We start from the raw sequence: 17,347 nt of genomic DNA, 5'->3' as shown, positions 1-17,347 counted from the left end.
GTCACCCAAAAAATACAAGCCACCTCCTTTTTAAAACGTGTGCCATGATCCCAGTATGACGTAATATAAAACACAAATCTTACTCACTTCCTCGTCCATCCAATGGTCCCTCGATTGTCGGACTTGTTTTGCCTATTCTTTGCGGAGAACAGGATCTTTTACAAACCCACAAAGGCTCACACCGCTCTCCATGGTGTAGCAACAAAAGCCTGCAGCAGATTGGGCTAGCGCAGGAAAAAAAAAAAACAAATATGTCTGGAGCCGCAAAAAATTAAAAGCCTTAAATAAGCGTATTAATGAAGACAACACATGCTGTATGTATCTTAAATAGTTGTATCAACCTACTATCAAAATGACTAAGTCGGCTAAAAATACATAATGAGCCTTCATGGTTTAATGTTTATTTTCCCTGCAGTACATCCGACGCACCACGTGACTACTCTGTTGTATGATGCCACCTCAAGTTTAACTTCATTACAATATTAATGAATTGATTCATTGCTTTTATGAAATTATAGAAATTCAATAAAGAAATCCGATTTTTGATGTCGTTTTTATTTTGAGGTTTCGAAAAACAGCAAAATGGAACGTGCTTAACATGCCCCTTATCTGGGCATGTCTTTGATTTTCTGTATTATCTCGGTTTTGTTTTTGAAGTCTGCAAATTGGTGTTCTGATATGTTGATGAATGTCTCCTTCATGTAATCACTATCTGTGAACGGTTTTCCGCGGTTTATTATCTCCTGGGTTGCAACAAAACATGCAGCAGTAGTAGCAGAGTTTGGTGATGCAATCCTTTTCTTAAATCTGTTTTTGCGCTACTCTAAGTTCTTCAGAAGTAATGGAATCACACTTTTTCTCTCACCCTCAGCTGGGTACTCGGCTGCCATTTTGCTTACAATAGCCACTTGCCTGGCATCCCTCCCTGTTGATAGAAACGTGTCTCGCAGGCTATGAAGCACATCTTCGTTGACAGAAATGTTAAAATTTAATATTTATTCTCCACATTTTTACAGCATTGGAAAACGTTAAGAATGTGTGTCTCATTTTTGTACTCCTAGAAAAACCATATCAAAACAGCCACTAGGGCAGCGCTAAAGAGCTGCATGCGACTCTCAAAATACAGGTTGCCGACCCCCAGGCTAGCGTGAAAAATAAACAAATTAATCCTCAAAATCAGCTGAATCTGCAGTCCTTCTGCATTCAATAGTATGGCTGCATAGTGAAGATGATCTCGTTCTCTGACATCACATCCACCTTCTTCCTCAACAATAAATTCTGGCCGGAAGTCACTCATTTGCTTCCACACACATCAAGCGATCCATTTCATTCAGGAGCACAAAATATCGCGCGTAATATGGAATAAAGATGCTTTCTCGTGTCATATGCACTTTAAATGCTTTAACCTTAAAACTCAAAATAAAAAACAACATTAAAGCAAGAGAGATGCGTGAATGAGCTTTAATTGATGTTTCTACATTTCATGAGAAAGGACAAACTGTAAATTTCATTCCCTTTTAATAACAAAGCATCAACCTATATTCACTTTTTCTCTCATATACACTGCGTATATATACAGTATATCACATACATTTTGTTATGGTTCAAAACAAAGATGAAGTAACTACGCTTATGTACAATTTCTAACACGTTTGCCCATCAGAAATGTATATTTTTATCCTTATAATGTCAGTTGAATCAAAAACATAACACTATTTTTGTAATTTGAACGGTATTCTGGACAATAGGCAAGCACTGGGAATAATTTGGGATATTTTCTCGGCAACATTATACAGTTATATTAAGATCACAGAGACTACGGTACTGAAAAACAATCATCCGATGACGCTACACGAAAATATTAGTCTTTAACTTCAGGTTCAATGTTCAATGATCGCAGCAAAGGAAGCAACAAAGTCATTTTCGGAAACCAGCTGCTAATATTTTTTTGCCATTGAAAAACCAGTAAAAATCTGCACATGCGTCCAGCGGCGAATCTCGACCCGGTTGCGCTATGTGGCGGGAAGACTGAGATTGGAGTCACTTGGCATGAACACGACAAATACGTTGAGAGGATCCTTGTTGCTCCAGTGGGACGTGTCTGAGTAAATGCCAATATACGAGGGAAGCTCTGTAAAAAAAAAAAGTGGAAATTTAGACAAGAAACTAGATTATAACATCTGGTTACAGTGTTCTGGAATTTCTTCCTAAAATGCCCTACCAATGCCTAATGCGCTTGCGCACGCCAGTTTAAAGCAGCAAGTACTACTTAGGCCTTGTTCAGACAGGACCACAAAATCTCATTTTATCCCATCCTGACTAAAACTGGATTGCTCTTTTGTAGTCTGAACAGTCACAAAGCATACAACCCCTAGCAAAAAGTATGGAATCACCAGTCTCGGACGAGTACTAACTCAGACATTTTATCATGTAGAACAAACTCAGATAAAAAGATTGGAAAAAATAATGAATTAGTTCAAAAGTGCAACTCTTTAGCATTCAGAAACACTAAAAGAAATGAATAGAACACATTGCGGTGGTCAGTAAATGTTAATTTCATAGAGCAAGTTCAGGGAAATATATATGGAATCACTCCATTCTGAGGAAAAAAAATATGGAATCATGAGAAACAAACAAAGAAATAACATTTAAAACACATCCCTAGTATATAGCACCACCTCTGGCTTTTATGGCAGCTTGCAGTCTCTGAGGCATGGACTTGATGAGTATTCTTCATCAATTTGGTGCCAACTCTCTTTTCATTGCAGTTGCCAGATCATCCTTGTAGGAGCCTTGCTGTGGACCTTTTTTTTTTTTTAATTTTTTTTTTACAATTTCCACCACAGGTTATCAATAGGGTTGAGATCTGGGCTATTTGCAGGCCATGATATTGACTGGATGAGTCTTTCTCCAAGGGATGCTTTAAGAGTTTTAGCTCTGTAGCATGATGTATTATCATCTTGGAAAATGACAAACATATTTTAAATTGAAGGGATAAGAAAGCTGTCTAAAATTTCAGTGTTAACTTGTGCATTTATTGAAGATTTAACCACAGCCATCTCCCCAGTGCCTTTGCCTGACATGCAGCCCTATACCATCAAGGACTGACACCTAGTCCAATGCATATTCTTGACAAGGGGATGATGCTGGCCCCAAATTTATGAAGAATACTCATCAAGTCTATGCCTCAGAGACTGCAAGCTGTCATAAAAGCCAGAGGTGGTAATACTAAATACTAGAGATGTGTTTTGATTGTTATTTCTTTGTTTGTCTCTCATGATTCTGTATTTTTTTTTCCTCAGAATGGAATTATTCCATATATATTTCCCTGCACTTGCTTTATAAAATTAACATTTACTGACCACCACAATGTTTTCTATTCATTTTTTTAGCGTTTCTAAATGCTAAACAGTTGCACTTTTGAACTAATTAATTATTTTTTTCAAGCTTTTTATCTGAGTTTGTTCCACATGATAAAATGTCTGAGAGAGTGCTCGTCCGAGACTGGTGATTCCATACTTTTTGCTAGGGGTTGTAGTAATCTGATCTGAAAGCACATACGGGAGGTAGTTTCAAATCAGATATAAACAAGTCTGAACAGCTCAGGTGAGATTTGACAGTCTGTGACGTCACTCTATGCTGGATGACGCCTTCGTTGCCACAACAACCTGTCTGAGCAAGCCCAGAATTGATTTGGACACTTGCTTGGTGTGCTTGGTGTAAAAATGGTGTAAACGTTCATTCATTTTTTGAGCCGCTTATCCTCACAAGTGTCGCGGGGTTGCTGGAGCCTATCCCAGCACAATTTATAGTGTTCGAATCAGGCATGAAAATGGGTCAGGGGTAAAAAAGGTAAGAAGGCTGTGGAGTAAATATGTTCTGATGCACTGTACAACTAGGGCAGTTCCAAACGACTAATTTTACGATTAGTCGACTAATCTAATCTAATCTAATCTTTTTTTTTTTTTTTTTTACTAATTTAGCAAGGAAATTGTTGATGACTCTTATTAATTCACAAAAACATTTTGGACCCCTTAAATTCTTTATTAAAGTACAAATAAACACGTAAATAACAACAATAAATCGCAAATAAACAATGACGTCAAATGCTCATAGCATTAACTAGTGCAAAAGAATGGAATGTAAACAGATTCAGAACACTGACTTCGCTTTGCCAACATGATTCAAAACAATTCTTGAAAAAATATCTAGCTTTATTATTATAGTATATATAATAGTCTAATAATTGTAATAGTAGTATAATATTATATTTAATAGTAGTATAATCATTATTCATTGCCAATCAGATTTTTCATAAAGGGTGTCATTTTAAAGCTACTCTTAGTGTAGAATCTGAATTCTGAAGTAGGTGGGATTAACTCCAGAAATCGTTATTTGTATGAAGAACATGACGTTCTTTTGTTTTTGAAATGTTCACCAGAAGTACATTCGCTAAACCGCTAACAGGAAGCTTTACACTTCGCTAAAAAAAAGCTTTTTATCATTGCATGTGGTGTCAGCAATCATTTTTTTCCCATTTTGTTTCATTTCCAAATGCTGTGAAGCTGCAATTTTTTTTTGTTTAAAGTGTCACCTTTTAACCGCAAGTTTGCGTTTTGGAGAAGACTGCCAATGTTTTATTGCAGGCTAAAGTAGGTTATGTTTTTTCTCCATTAGCCTCAATGTAGCAATGCTAACGTTTACGGTGTTCAATATATATATATATATATATATATATATATATATATATATATATATATATATATATATATATATATATATATATAATATGAACACTTGCGAAAAATAGTGTGTTACATAGACTTCTCTATCAGTTGACAGTGCTTGGGGCCAATCCGTAGGGGGCCCGTTTTCAAAACCAAAGCCGCTAGCAACCTAAAACCAAAACAGGTACCTCCCTTAGGCATATATGAGCAGCGACATATAAAAACAAATTTTCCCAGATAAAATCCCAAGTATTTTTTTTTTTTATAACAAAACTTAAAATGGCTATAAAATTTTTAAATTTTATGCTAGATGCACAAAAAAATCATCAAATGCAGAGATAATCACTTATATTTTCAGGATCAATAGCAAAATTTAACATCATGTAAGTTTTTGTGCAAAATAGCAACTTATTTTTTTTTAAATTTAGGGCAACTTTTCAACAGCTAATAAATCACTCAGCTTTCACATCAGAAACTTATTACTTGAGTAAAGCATGGAGAATCATCTTAATTTTACTCAACCGAAGCAAAATTAGCATTTTTCTATATAAAATCACAACATATTTAGGTTGAATTCTGCTACTGTGTAGCGATACAAAATCCAACATGGCGACTGTCACAAAGCAAAGAGCTTTTTAAGTTGAAAATTCTTGTAAATAAATGCTTAAATTGCAGAATTTATATATGACCGTAAAACAGTCCAGATTCTTGGTTAAAAGTGAAAAATGGGCAGTTATCGTTCATTTTACGTAAATATTTCAAGCCAAAGTTACGGTGTTATGTAATCCAACATGGCGACCGTCATAAAACAAAAAGCTTTTTAAGTTGAAAACTCGTGTAAATAAATGCTTAACTCGCAGAGTTTCTATAGACATAAATGTAAAACAGTCTAGATTGTTGGTTAAAAGCAAAAATGAACTGTTATCGTACATTATACGTAAATATTTAAGGCAAAAGTTACGGTATTGTGTAATCCAACATGGCGACCATCACAAAGCAAAGAGCTTTTTAATTGAAAATTCTTGTAAATAAATGCTTAAATCACGGAATACCAGTAGATATGAACGTAAAACAGTCTAGATTCTTGTTTAAAAGCAAAAAACGGGCAGTTATCATTCATTTTACATCAATATTTTAAGCAAAAGTTACGATAGTGATATAACATGGCGGCCGTCATCAAACAAAAAGCTTTTTAAGTTGAAAATTCTTGTAAATAAATGCTTAAATTGCGGAATTCCTATAGATATGAACGTAAAACAGTCTGGAATTTTGGCCGAAAGCAAAAAACGGTCTTTTTACGTAAATATTTTAAGCCAAAGTTACACTAATTCTATCCATTGATTTTTTTTCCACAACATTTCAAAGTGAATGTACGGTGCTATTTAACATCGTAATTATCTTGAATCCTCGACCAGCTCACTCTTGAGACACTCCTGCCTGCTTGTATGCAGTAAAACCTTTGTCCTATTTCCACCTAAATCCTGCGTTAGAACACAGCGTGTGTTTGAGTTTATCACAGTGAAAGCCAACTCAAAGCTCTGCCTGGGTCGGCACCATACGGGAAGACGTGGCGCAATGTCTGTGGGAGCTGTCTTGTCAACTGATGGTGGTGTCTATGTTCTACTTGTATGCGTCTAAACAAAACAAACTGAAAGCTCTTGCCTCCTTTGGGTGTCAAATTTGCCACAGGGGTAGAACATTGGCAGAAAAACGGCTCGAAATAATGTCAAGGAAATTAGCAAGTTGATCACCGTGTTGTCCCGAGGGTCCTCACATACCTACAACTGTGCAGCTGATTAGAAGAGACCGCAGTCTTTAAGGTTCTCCTTGATAATGATGTCTGTGACCGCGTTGAACACAATCTCAACGTTCTTTGTGTCTGTGGCACAGGTCAAGTGAGAGTAGATTTCTTTCACGCCCTTCTTCATGTTCAGCTCCTCAAACTGGGCCTTGATGTAGTTGCTGGCGTCGTCGTACGTGTTCGGACCTACAATACAAAAAGAAAGTTGCAATCATCAGCTATTCTGTGAGTATTCGTTAACCTGCCTGTGTTACATTTTAGTATTGCTATCAGGCTTAATTGGGTTAAGTGACCCGAAATGTAAAGAAGGAACAGAAAATGCCCCAAAATATGGTCCTAGCCTCAATAAAAGTTAAGAAACAATGGCCAAAGTTCTGTGCATGGATTGTACAAATTGTGCTGGACAGCAAATTTACCCTGAAATCTCAGTTTGGCATTTAAATGTTATTTGTTAGCTGCAAAATATGTCTAGCTAACGTCCTTTGGAAGGATTACAAAACGAATCGAAGCATCATCATAGACATTCCAGACCCTTATTTTGGCTAACATTTAGGTTTACCGTCATAGTCTGGGAAGCAGATGCTCAGGTGGACCTTCTTGATCTTCTCCTCAAAAAGATCCTTCTTGTTAAGGAACAGAACGATGGAGGTCAGCGCAAAGAACCGGTGGTTGCATATACTGTTGAAAAGATGGAGGGACTCATGCATCCGGTTCTGCAATGGTCAAATTGAAAGAATGTCCGTGATTGGTTTTCAAGATATTCCCTCACATCGCGCGGGCAGACTCACCACTTCGTCGTCCTCTACCAGCACCATGTCGTACGCACTAAGGGCTCCGCAAAAAATGATGCAGGTCACACCCTCGAAACAGTGGATCCACTTCTTTCTCTCGGATCTCTGGCCTCCTACGTCAAACATCCTGAAAGGCAAAGCAAATTTATTTGTATATCACCAGTGCTGTTTTTGACAGCCCTTTTAATTTTTGTCTTAGTCTTTTGGACGATAATACTTACACTGCTGGCCAAAATTATTGCCACCCCTGCACTTCTGTCAGATATTGCTCAATTTCTCCCAGAAAATGATTGAAATTACAAATGCTTTGGTAGTATTATCTTCATTTATTTTGCTTGGAATGAAAAAACACAAAAGAAAATGGATTTTTAAATGTTTAAAAAATTTTTAATCATTGTCATTTTACACAAAACTCCAAAAATGGGCGGGACAAAAGTATTGGCACCCTCAGCCTAATTCTTAGTAGCATAACCTTTAGACAAACTAACTGCGAACAACCACTTCCGGTATCCATTAATGAGTTTCTTACAATGCTCTGCTGGAATTTTAGAGCATTCTTCTTTGGCCAACTGCTCAAAGTCTCTAAGATTTGAAGGGTGCCATTTACAGATCTCTCCACAGGTGTTCCAAGGGATTCAGGTCTGGACTCATTGCTGGGCACTTTAGAAGAGTCCAGTGCTTTTTCTCCAACCATTTTCTAGTGCTTTTTGAAGTGTGTTTTGGGTCATTGTTCTCCTGGAAGACCCATGACCTCTGAGGGAGACACAGCTTTTTAACACTGGGCCCTACATTATGCTGCAAAATTTGTTGGTAGTCTTGTGACTTCATAATGCCATCCACACGGTCAAGCAGTCCAGTGCAGGCAGCAAAGCAACCTCAAAACATCAGGAAACCTCCGCCATGTTTGACTGTGGGGACCATGTTCTTTTCTTTGAAGGTCTCGTTTTTTTCCCCTGAGAACCCTATGTTGTTGCCTTTTCCCAAAAAGATCTACTTTTGTCTCATCTGACCAGAGAACATTTTTACAAAACATTTTTCGCTTTCTCAGGTAAGTTTGGGCATACTCCAGCCTGGCTTTTTTATGTCTCTGGGTCAGACGTGGGGTCTTCCTGATAATCCTAACCCTACCATAGAGTCCCTTTTCATTCAGATGCCGACTGATAGTACATGTTGACACTGTTGTACCCTAGGACTGCAGGACAGCTTGAACTTGTTTGGATGTTAGTCGAAGTTCTTAATCCACCATCCGCACAATCTTTCGTTGCAATCTCTCGTCAATTTTTCTTTTCTGTCCACATCTAGGGAGGTTAGCCACAGTGGGCTTACACTTATTGATGACACTGCGCTTGGTAGACACAGGAACATTCAGATCTTTGGAGATGGACTTGTAGCCTTGAGATTGCCCATGCCTCTTCACAGTTTTGCTTCTCAAGTCCTCCGACAGTTCTTTGGTCTTCTTTCTTTTCTCCATGCTCAATGTGGTACACACAAGGACACAGGACAAAGGTGGAGTCAACTTTAATCCATTTTAACTGGCTGCAAGTGTGATTTAGTTATTGCCAACACCTGTTATGTGCCACAGGTAAGTAACAGGTGCTGTTAATTACACAAATTAGAGAAGCATCACATGATTTTTAAAGGGTGCCAATGCTTTTGACTGACCCGTTATTGGAGTTTTTTGTAAAATGATAATAACTAAAAAAGAATTTCTATTCTCTTTTGTGTTTTTTCATTCCAAGCAAAATAAATGAAGCTATTACTACCCAAGCATTTGTAATTGCATTCATTTTCTGGGTGAAATTGAGCATTATCACATTAACAAGCCTGGTATGCTCAGTGTTAAATTAAGAAGCCCCTATAGTAAAAATAATTTTATATTTTATTCCTGGCTTTCTTAATCGCTAGTTTAAAGCGAGCTGTTCTTCAGAGCATAGCAACATGAATTGCTGGTAATAATGTGGCTTGATTTGAACCATTAACCTTATTTCCTGATTAACTTTTTAGTTATGGTGTACAGTATTGTCAAATATTTGAGTATAATTGAGTGGCACGTACCCCCATGGTGTTCTGTGGGACACACATAGCGTACATGATGCACAACAGTTTGATTGAGCGCGTTTTATATTATGGAAAGCAGAAAGACGGGAGAAACTTCAAGGTATTTATCGACTAATTCGAGCAAAAACGACTGGAAGTACCCCGTCCGCCATTGCTGAGGTGTGCCGCCCGCAGAACACAGCCAGCAGCAGCTAACGTTACTCATATACTTCATAATGATATTGACGGGACACATTCCCCAGACACTGCGCCACGCCTTCAGGTAGGAGGCCGTCCTACGCTCCGCTTCAGTCTGTCGAAGTCGGTCGCAGTTATTCTCAAACACATGCAGCAATCCAACGCTGGATTTAGGTTGAAAAAGTATGAAAGCTGTACCGCATACAAACAGGAAGGATTGTCTCAGGAGTGATTTGTTCGATGATTCAAGGTAATTAATATATTTTTCATACTATGCATGCATTTTGAAACGTCGTGGAAAAAATCAATGAAAGAAATTAACCGCTACGGCATTGGCGTCATAATTTGCAATATTTACATAAAATAAACGCTAACTGTCCGTTTTTTTTTTTTTACTTTTAACCAAGAATCGAGACTGTCTACGTTCATATCTATAAAGAATTCAGGGATTTAAACATTTATTCACAAGAATTTTCGACGTAAAAAGCTCTTTGTGGTGATAAGGTGGCACCGCAGTGGCTTAATGACTAGCAGCACATTCGACATATTTACGTAAAAAGCTGTGAGAGCTAACAAGCGAAGCTAGTATAACAACCTGCATGATTTTGTCAGATTCTGCTGCTGGTCAGATTGTTTTGTTACAGAGCTGTTGGATGAGTTCCCGACGTCGTACCTGCATTCATTTCCAGCTCATCAGCAGTGTCTTTAAACTCTTTAAAGGTTGCCGAGATATTGACTGCCATTTGACACTAAAGACAGTATACTATTACAATACTACTAAAAATGAATGTTTTTCCATGTCTTGTTTATACAAAAGCCCTTTAATTTTGGTTATATTTTTAAGGTGGTAATAGACAGATTTAGTGACAAAGTTTAGATGTCTGTACAAGTTTAGGATCCAGTCAATAATTTCGCCAAGATTTCTGGCTTGATTGGTAGCTGTAAATGACACTGTGTCCAGAAAAGGTTAAAGATTAGCACTCGTGCTGATCTTTGACCTCTCTTTTTCTGGCCCAAAAGTGATCACACTGAGGCTTCTAAAAAAATGTTTTTTTGCCAATTCTATCGCTCACCGGAAGTGCAGCTCTTTGCAAGAGAACTGTTCTTCGATGATACCAGTTGTCTTGACTCGAGATCGCAGCACGTCCTGCTCGGTGGGAAGGTAGTCGGGTTTGCAGATTCTGTCCATTTCATTGAGGTAGCTGACGGGTAAAGGCAAAAACAGCTCGGTGCGCCGCTCGCAGATAGCGAGCTAATTGAGAGCCACCGATGTATGACTCACTAGCCGGCCGAGTCGTTGAGTTGATATTCGGCCGCTCTTTCGAAGCCGGCCTGAACGCCGGAGTCCTTCCACAGCTTCTGGATGACGTCGGCCAGTTCGGGAGGCATCGTGCCTTCCTCGATGGAATCGGACAAGTTCTGCAGCTTCTGCGCGTTCTCCTGCAGGTTGTCGAGAAGGAAAACTCTGTCAGAACAAAAGCACTTGGGAAAACTCAAGGATCCAAGGTACCATTCAGAATTTGGCGACAAAGATCAGTGTCCAATAAGGGTGTGACAAAATATCTAAATGGTGACATATCGTGATGCTTTGCATCCCAAAAGGTTATCGATATGCTCCTGCCAAGAATCGTTGTATTGTTTACTACCAAAATCTTCTACTAGAATTGTCTCTGATAATTTATTGGCTGCCATTGACTGATGGATTTTGATTGCTTTTCTACCATCTCATGTGTATAATTTCATATCTATCTATCTATCTATCTATCTATCTATCTATCTATCTATCTATCTATCTATCTATCTATCTATCTATCTATCTATCTATCTATCTATCTATCTATCTATCTATCTATCTATCTATCTATCTATCTATCTATCTATCTATCTCATGTCTCATCCGAGCATGGGTAGCATTAGCTTCCCCATATTGCAAAGCAATCCAATACACGGGATAAAATTGCGTTTCATTTCAGATGTTCCACTTTGCGGTAAGTGTCATTGGAAACCTGTGCGGAGGCAGCTCCAAAATCAATTCCCAGCATCTCCATGCCTCTGATGATAGCCAGAGCAGACTGCAGGATGTTGCCGTAGATGATAGCTCTGAACTCCAATTGTTCCTCTTTTGTGTACCCGCCTTGATGGAGAATCCTGTACACAAACAGGTGGAAAGCCAATAACGTGACATTTTTCCCCTTGAAACCATGCATCTGTGCGGATTTCCTGTGCTTTACTTACTTCATTTGCTTGACAATGGTGCTTTTGCCTGACTCACCAGCACCTGTAACGACACATCAACATTCAGAAGACGCTGTTTCACATCAACGTCGACGCACCCGGGCCCATAAACGGTAGAAGAATGTGTGTTTGAGCGACTTAAGGGAGCGCTCTTGCCAAAATTGCACAAAAATTTTACTTCCTTTGCAAGGACAGCTCAAAGAGAGTTTTTACAAAACAATTCACACAATAAACACAGTTTATAGTAGGGGTGTGACAACATATCGAACAGGTGATATATCACAATACTTTGTAGCTCAAATGGTAAGGGATTGATATATCATTTTAAAAGCGTGTTACTAGCTAGAAATAAATAGAAAATAATTAAATAACCAACCACACACTTCCACTTTAATAGTGACTCTGTTCGGTCATTGGTTGTTATTGAAGGACTGATTTTGATCGATTTTCGGGGCATTTACCAGTCACTTTCTGTTCATTTTAGGGCATTTACAGGTTACATTCCTGTTGAGTTTGAGTCACTTCCTATTCATTTGGGGACGGTCTTCCTTTTCAGCAACCCAAAATCAACAAGAAGTGACCCAGAAATGCCCTAAAATCAATAGGAAGTGACTGAAAATCAACAACAAATGACCTGAAATGCCCTAACATTAACTCATTGGCTGCCATTGACAGCCATATACGTCCAAGAATTGGACGTCTACTAGTCATAAAAGAACCAACGGGTTGCTACCAAAATCTTCCATTAGAATAGTGTCTATGTTAGCTCATTGGCTGCCATTGACGGCAATTGGATTGGACATCTAGCGCCGTCAATGGCGCTTAAGCGCATTCACAGCCAGTCTTCTGTAAGCATTTACAGGTCACTTTCTGTTTATTTTAGGGCTTTAACAGGTTACTTTCTGTTCATTTAGAGTCACTTCCTATTCAGTTTGGGGACACTCTTGAGTCACTTCCTTTTCAGTAAAGTGGAAAAAAGTGCCCCAAATTCAACAAGAAGTGACCTGAGTCAACAAGACGTGAAACCCAATTGGCCATAAATGAATAGGATTTACCCCAGGAAGTCAACCGGAAGTCACCAAAATGAATATAAAGTGGCCCAATAACAACAGGAAGTCACCTGTAGATGCCCTTATAGGAACAAGACATTCATAGCCAATCAACCGAAGTGACCTGTACATGTCCCAAAATCAACAGGATCTGACCTGTAAATGTCCCCAAATCAACAGGAAGTCACCTGTACATGCCCCTAAGGGAACAGAAAATTCATAGGTATTCCCTCTTTTGTGGGCACTTAAGGTCACTTTCTGTTCATTTTAGGGCACTTCCTGTTGATTTAGAGTTACTTCCTATGCATTTGAGGACATTCTAGAGTCATGTGAGCCTAAATCAATAGGAAGTGACCTGTGAATGCCCCAAAATCAACAGGAAGTGACCAAAAAGTGGCCTCAAATTGATAGGCAGTCACTTGTAAATGCCTCTAAAGAAACAGGAAATTCATAGAAATTCAATCTTTTGTGGGGACATCCAAGTCACTTCCTGTTCATTTTAGGGTATTTACAGGTTAATTCCTGCTGATTTAGAGTTACTTCCTATACATTTGAGGACATTCTGGAGCAGTGGTTCTTAACCCGGGTCCAATCGAACCCCAGGGGTTCGGTGAGTAAGTCTAAGGGTTTCGGCAAAGGACCCACAGGTCCCTATTGTCGTACGCTGACTAAATCAGGCATGTTATATTAGGTTTTTGACTGGCTTTCCCCCAATTTATATTCTTTATTTATATATTTTTTTAACTGCTTGTCCTCTATCTGATGGGAGGAGAAACTGTTTAACTCGGTGGAAGGTTGACTCACACTTGGTATGAAGAAGTATAACAGACTGATGGGCAGCGTGGACTCAAATTTTGACATGTTTAAAAACATGCTGCCAAAATGAGAAGAAAGTTGAACAGGAAAATGATTAGATATTTGGTGCGATATATTGGTTTTGAATTTGATTTATTTATGTTTTTTAATGTAATTCTGAAGGGTTCCATGAATGCATATGTGAAACTCGTGAGTTTCGGTACCTTTAGCAAGGTTAAGAACCACTGACTTAAGGACTTAGCCCTTAAAAGTCATGGCACGCGTCTTGCGCACATATCATCTTTGAAGCCTCGTCATGCTGTAATTATGTCACCCACGTGCCGCAGGTTGGTCTTGTTTGAAAGTGCGGAGGTTGAGGTCCACGCTCAATCGACCACGTAAAGGGTTCCATGAATACATATGTGAAACTAGTGGGTTTCAGTACCTATAGCAAGGTTAAGAACCACTGTTCTAGAGTCACTTCCTTTTCAGTAAGCCAAAATCAACAGGAAATGACCTGTAAATGCCACGAAAGGAACAGTAAATTCACAGCATTCACAGCCATTCTTGTGGGCATTTACAGGTCACTTCCTGGTCATTTTAGGGCATTTACAGGTTATTTGCTGTTGATTTACAGTTACTTCCTATTAATTTGAGGACATTCTAGAGTCATGTGAGCCTAAATCAATAGGAAGCGACCTGTGAATGCCCCAAAATCAACAGGAAGTTACCAAAAAGTGGCCCGAAATCGACAGGAAGTCACTTGTAAATGCCCCTAAAGGAACAGGAAATTCATAGAAATTCATTCATTCATTCATTATTCATTTCGGGACATTCTTGAGTCGCTTCCTTTTCAGTAACCCAAAATCAGCAGGAAGTGACCTGTAAATGCCCCAAAAGGAAAAGAAAGTGACCAAAATTCAACAGGAAATGACGTGAAATGCTCCAAAAGAACAATGGCTGCCACTGACGGCCATAGACGCCCAATTCATTTGAAGTGGGAGGGATGGTGGCAAAATGTTCATTTACTAAACACCCCCCCACACACTTTGCTGTGAGCTCGAGCACTCATCTGACGTCTGACGAATGAGACTAACAAACTAGTCACACTTAAGCGCCACTAGGGGGCAACAATATGTTACAAATAAATAGGCAAGCAGAGAGGACATGACAGCAAATCTATGTGGTGTTTTTAATAAAACTTGGAATCAATTACATGTAAAACGTGATTCATGATACGAAGAAACTAACTGATTTCGTATTTTGATGTACCGTTGCAGTCGAGTCTTTTGTTTGAACACCTGAACATTAAAACATGTGCAGTGTTCCTGTACCCTGCCTTGCCATTTGGGTCCAACCACCCCTTGTTTCACGACACCTGACAGAAATGTCCATTTCGATGTCAGCTGTGGGATCAGCGCAAGTGGATCTGCGCTAAACCCGTTAGCTAATCGGATTGCCGTATCGCCGTGGTGCTTGTGATTCATTTAGAGCAAAGGCTGTGATCTTTTAAGCGGCAACGCCCTTACATAAGAACCAAAACGTCTTTGCGGCTAATTTTTGCACTCGACTAAAACGCTCGCACGTTCAGACTGGCACCAAATCCGATTTTTAGCCCATTTTTGTAGTCAGAACAGTTACAAAGCACAGAAATCTGATCTGAAACCAAATACAAGAGGTTTTTTCATATCAGATATGGACAAGATGCTTCTTAGTCTGAACGGCTCAGAAGGGTTTTCGACTGTCCGTGATGTCACTGGATGACGTCTTCGTCGCCGGGGCAACCTGTCGGGTGTGTCAATAATGTGGCCAGGTCTGAACGGGCCCGTATCTGATTTGGATACTCACAAAAAAATAGTGTGGATGGTCAGCCCTAAAAAATCCGATTTGAGGAGAAATCTGATTGGAATCTGATTTATCTGCAGTCTAAAAGCATGTAAAAGGACTGAGAAATCAGCTTTCAGATTCGTCTTTTGGCAGCGTGGCTCAGTGTTAGAGTAGTCATTTCCCCAACCCTGAGGTTGTTGGTTCGATTGTACGCCCTGATTGTCTAAGTACCCCACGTTGCTCCTGGTGCTTCCTCACCAGTAGGTAGATAAGGATATGGTGGAAAGACACTATACAAATGTAAAACACGTTTTTTCTTTCAACTCATATGAGGTTTTACCAATGCACATTCTCAAACGTCAACAAATCCTGTTAGCCTTCTCCTGGATAATCAGCAGGAAAAGTCTGTTCTGTTCCTAACTTCTCCTTGATTACTTTGACTTCTTGTTTGCCGGTTGACTGTCTGTCTAAGCTGTTCACTTACCCAGCAGGAGAAGCTTGACCGTTTTGGAGTCCTTGTCCGCATCCTCCTGAAGTTGCTTTTCCAACTCCTTGGACTTTTTGTCCTCGGCACTTGCTCCAGCGCCCATTCTTTCTGCCTCCTCACACTCAAGATCCTCAAGGAAAGAAATTTTGCCGGTCCTCTGTGAGCTGTCGCCGAGAATTCCGGTGTCGCACTATTTGTGCCAAAAGACTTTCCCAGCGGAAGAGATTGGCAGGGAGGTGCTTGAGCTTCTCTGGCTTGACCGATGCCTTCTCAACAGCAATTCCGCAGCTTTCGTCTAGCAGGGATCCACACCTTAATTCCCTCTTCTTAAACCTCTTAGCAAGGAAAGGCCTCTTCCTGATTGGCCCGTCAATCTAATTAGTGTGGCAGAGCTAAGAGATGTGAATGATGTCAAGAAAGGGGAAACTACAGTATAAACACTTTCACTCCATAGCGAGATGCGGATTTATTCCGGGTTTAAACAAACTTTTACTAGAAATTGCGATATCTGGAGAAATTGCTCATGTAACTTTGCTGTGGTAGGTAAATACATCAGGCATTTCCTGTTAATTTGGGGGCATTTTGGGGTTACTTCCTGTTGATATCAGGTCATTTCCTGTAGATTCAGGAGCATTTCGGGGTCACTTTTTCTTGACTTTTAGGGCAATTCAGGGTCACTTCTGTTGATAAATGTCACTTCCTATTGATTTGGGGGAATTTAGGGAGCACCTCCTGTTGATATTAGGTAATTTCCTGTTGATTTGGGGGCATTTTGGGGTAACTTTTTGTAGATATCAGGTCATTTCCTGTTGATTTGGGGGCATGGCCGGGTAATTTCCTGATGATATCAGGGCATTTTAGGCTCACCTCCTGTTGATATCTTGTCACTTCATATTGATTTGGGTATATTTCAGAGTCGCTTCCTGTTAATATTGGGAAACTTTCTATTGATTTGGGAGCATTTCAGGGTCACTTTCTGTTGATAACAAGTCACCTCCTGTTGATTTTTAGGCCCGATATCAACAGGTAGTGACTGAAATCAACAAGAAATGACCTCGATATGCAACCAAATCAACAGGCCGTACAGACCGTAATACTCCTGGCATGTGGGGAAACGTTTGTTTGACACCCCCCCAAAAAAATGTTTGACCAAAAAGTTTAAAAAAAAAAAAAAATCCAAATCTGTTGATTCATTGTTAAAAAAAAAACTTAGAAAAAAATATGTACAGTTCTGGCAAAATTTGTCAGAAACCAATTATTCCATTCATTTCTAATGGCTGAAATTTCCCATTCATTTTCAATTGCCCTATATTCCATTCAATTGACAGGAAGTGACTTGGTATCCACAGGAACTGACCCAATATCAATGGGAAGTGACCCTGAAATGCTCCTAGATGAAC

General features: G+C 39.3%; 1 protein-coding gene across 1 annotated transcript; it reads right to left on the bottom strand.

The window, feature by feature from the left end:
- Positions 1-1,437: 1,437 nt before the first annotated feature.
- Positions 1,438-16,248, bottom strand: gnat2 (guanine nucleotide binding protein (G protein), alpha transducing activity polypeptide 2). The gene is made up of 9 exons (XM_057829791.1): positions 15,945-16,248; positions 11,790-11,832; positions 11,561-11,702; positions 10,837-10,994; positions 10,628-10,756; positions 7,317-7,446; positions 7,088-7,241; positions 6,506-6,714; positions 1,438-2,131 (listed from the first exon to the last, which is right to left on the bottom strand). Exons 1-8 carry the CDS (start codon positions 16,048-16,050, stop codon positions 6,524-6,526), a joined length of 1,053 nt encoding a protein of 350 aa, XP_057685774.1. The 5' UTR covers positions 16,051-16,248; the 3' UTR covers positions 1,438-2,131; positions 6,506-6,523.
- Positions 16,249-17,347: the final 1,099 nt, after the last annotated feature.

Source organism: Corythoichthys intestinalis, chromosome 2 (genome assembly GCF_030265065.1).
Source record: "Corythoichthys intestinalis isolate RoL2023-P3 chromosome 2, ASM3026506v1, whole genome shotgun sequence".
Taxonomy (NCBI): Eukaryota; Metazoa; Chordata; class Actinopteri; order Syngnathiformes; family Syngnathidae; genus Corythoichthys; species Corythoichthys intestinalis.
The sequence above is the reverse complement of the archived record's forward strand: the minus strand, read 5'-3'. Positions and strand labels throughout refer to the sequence as shown.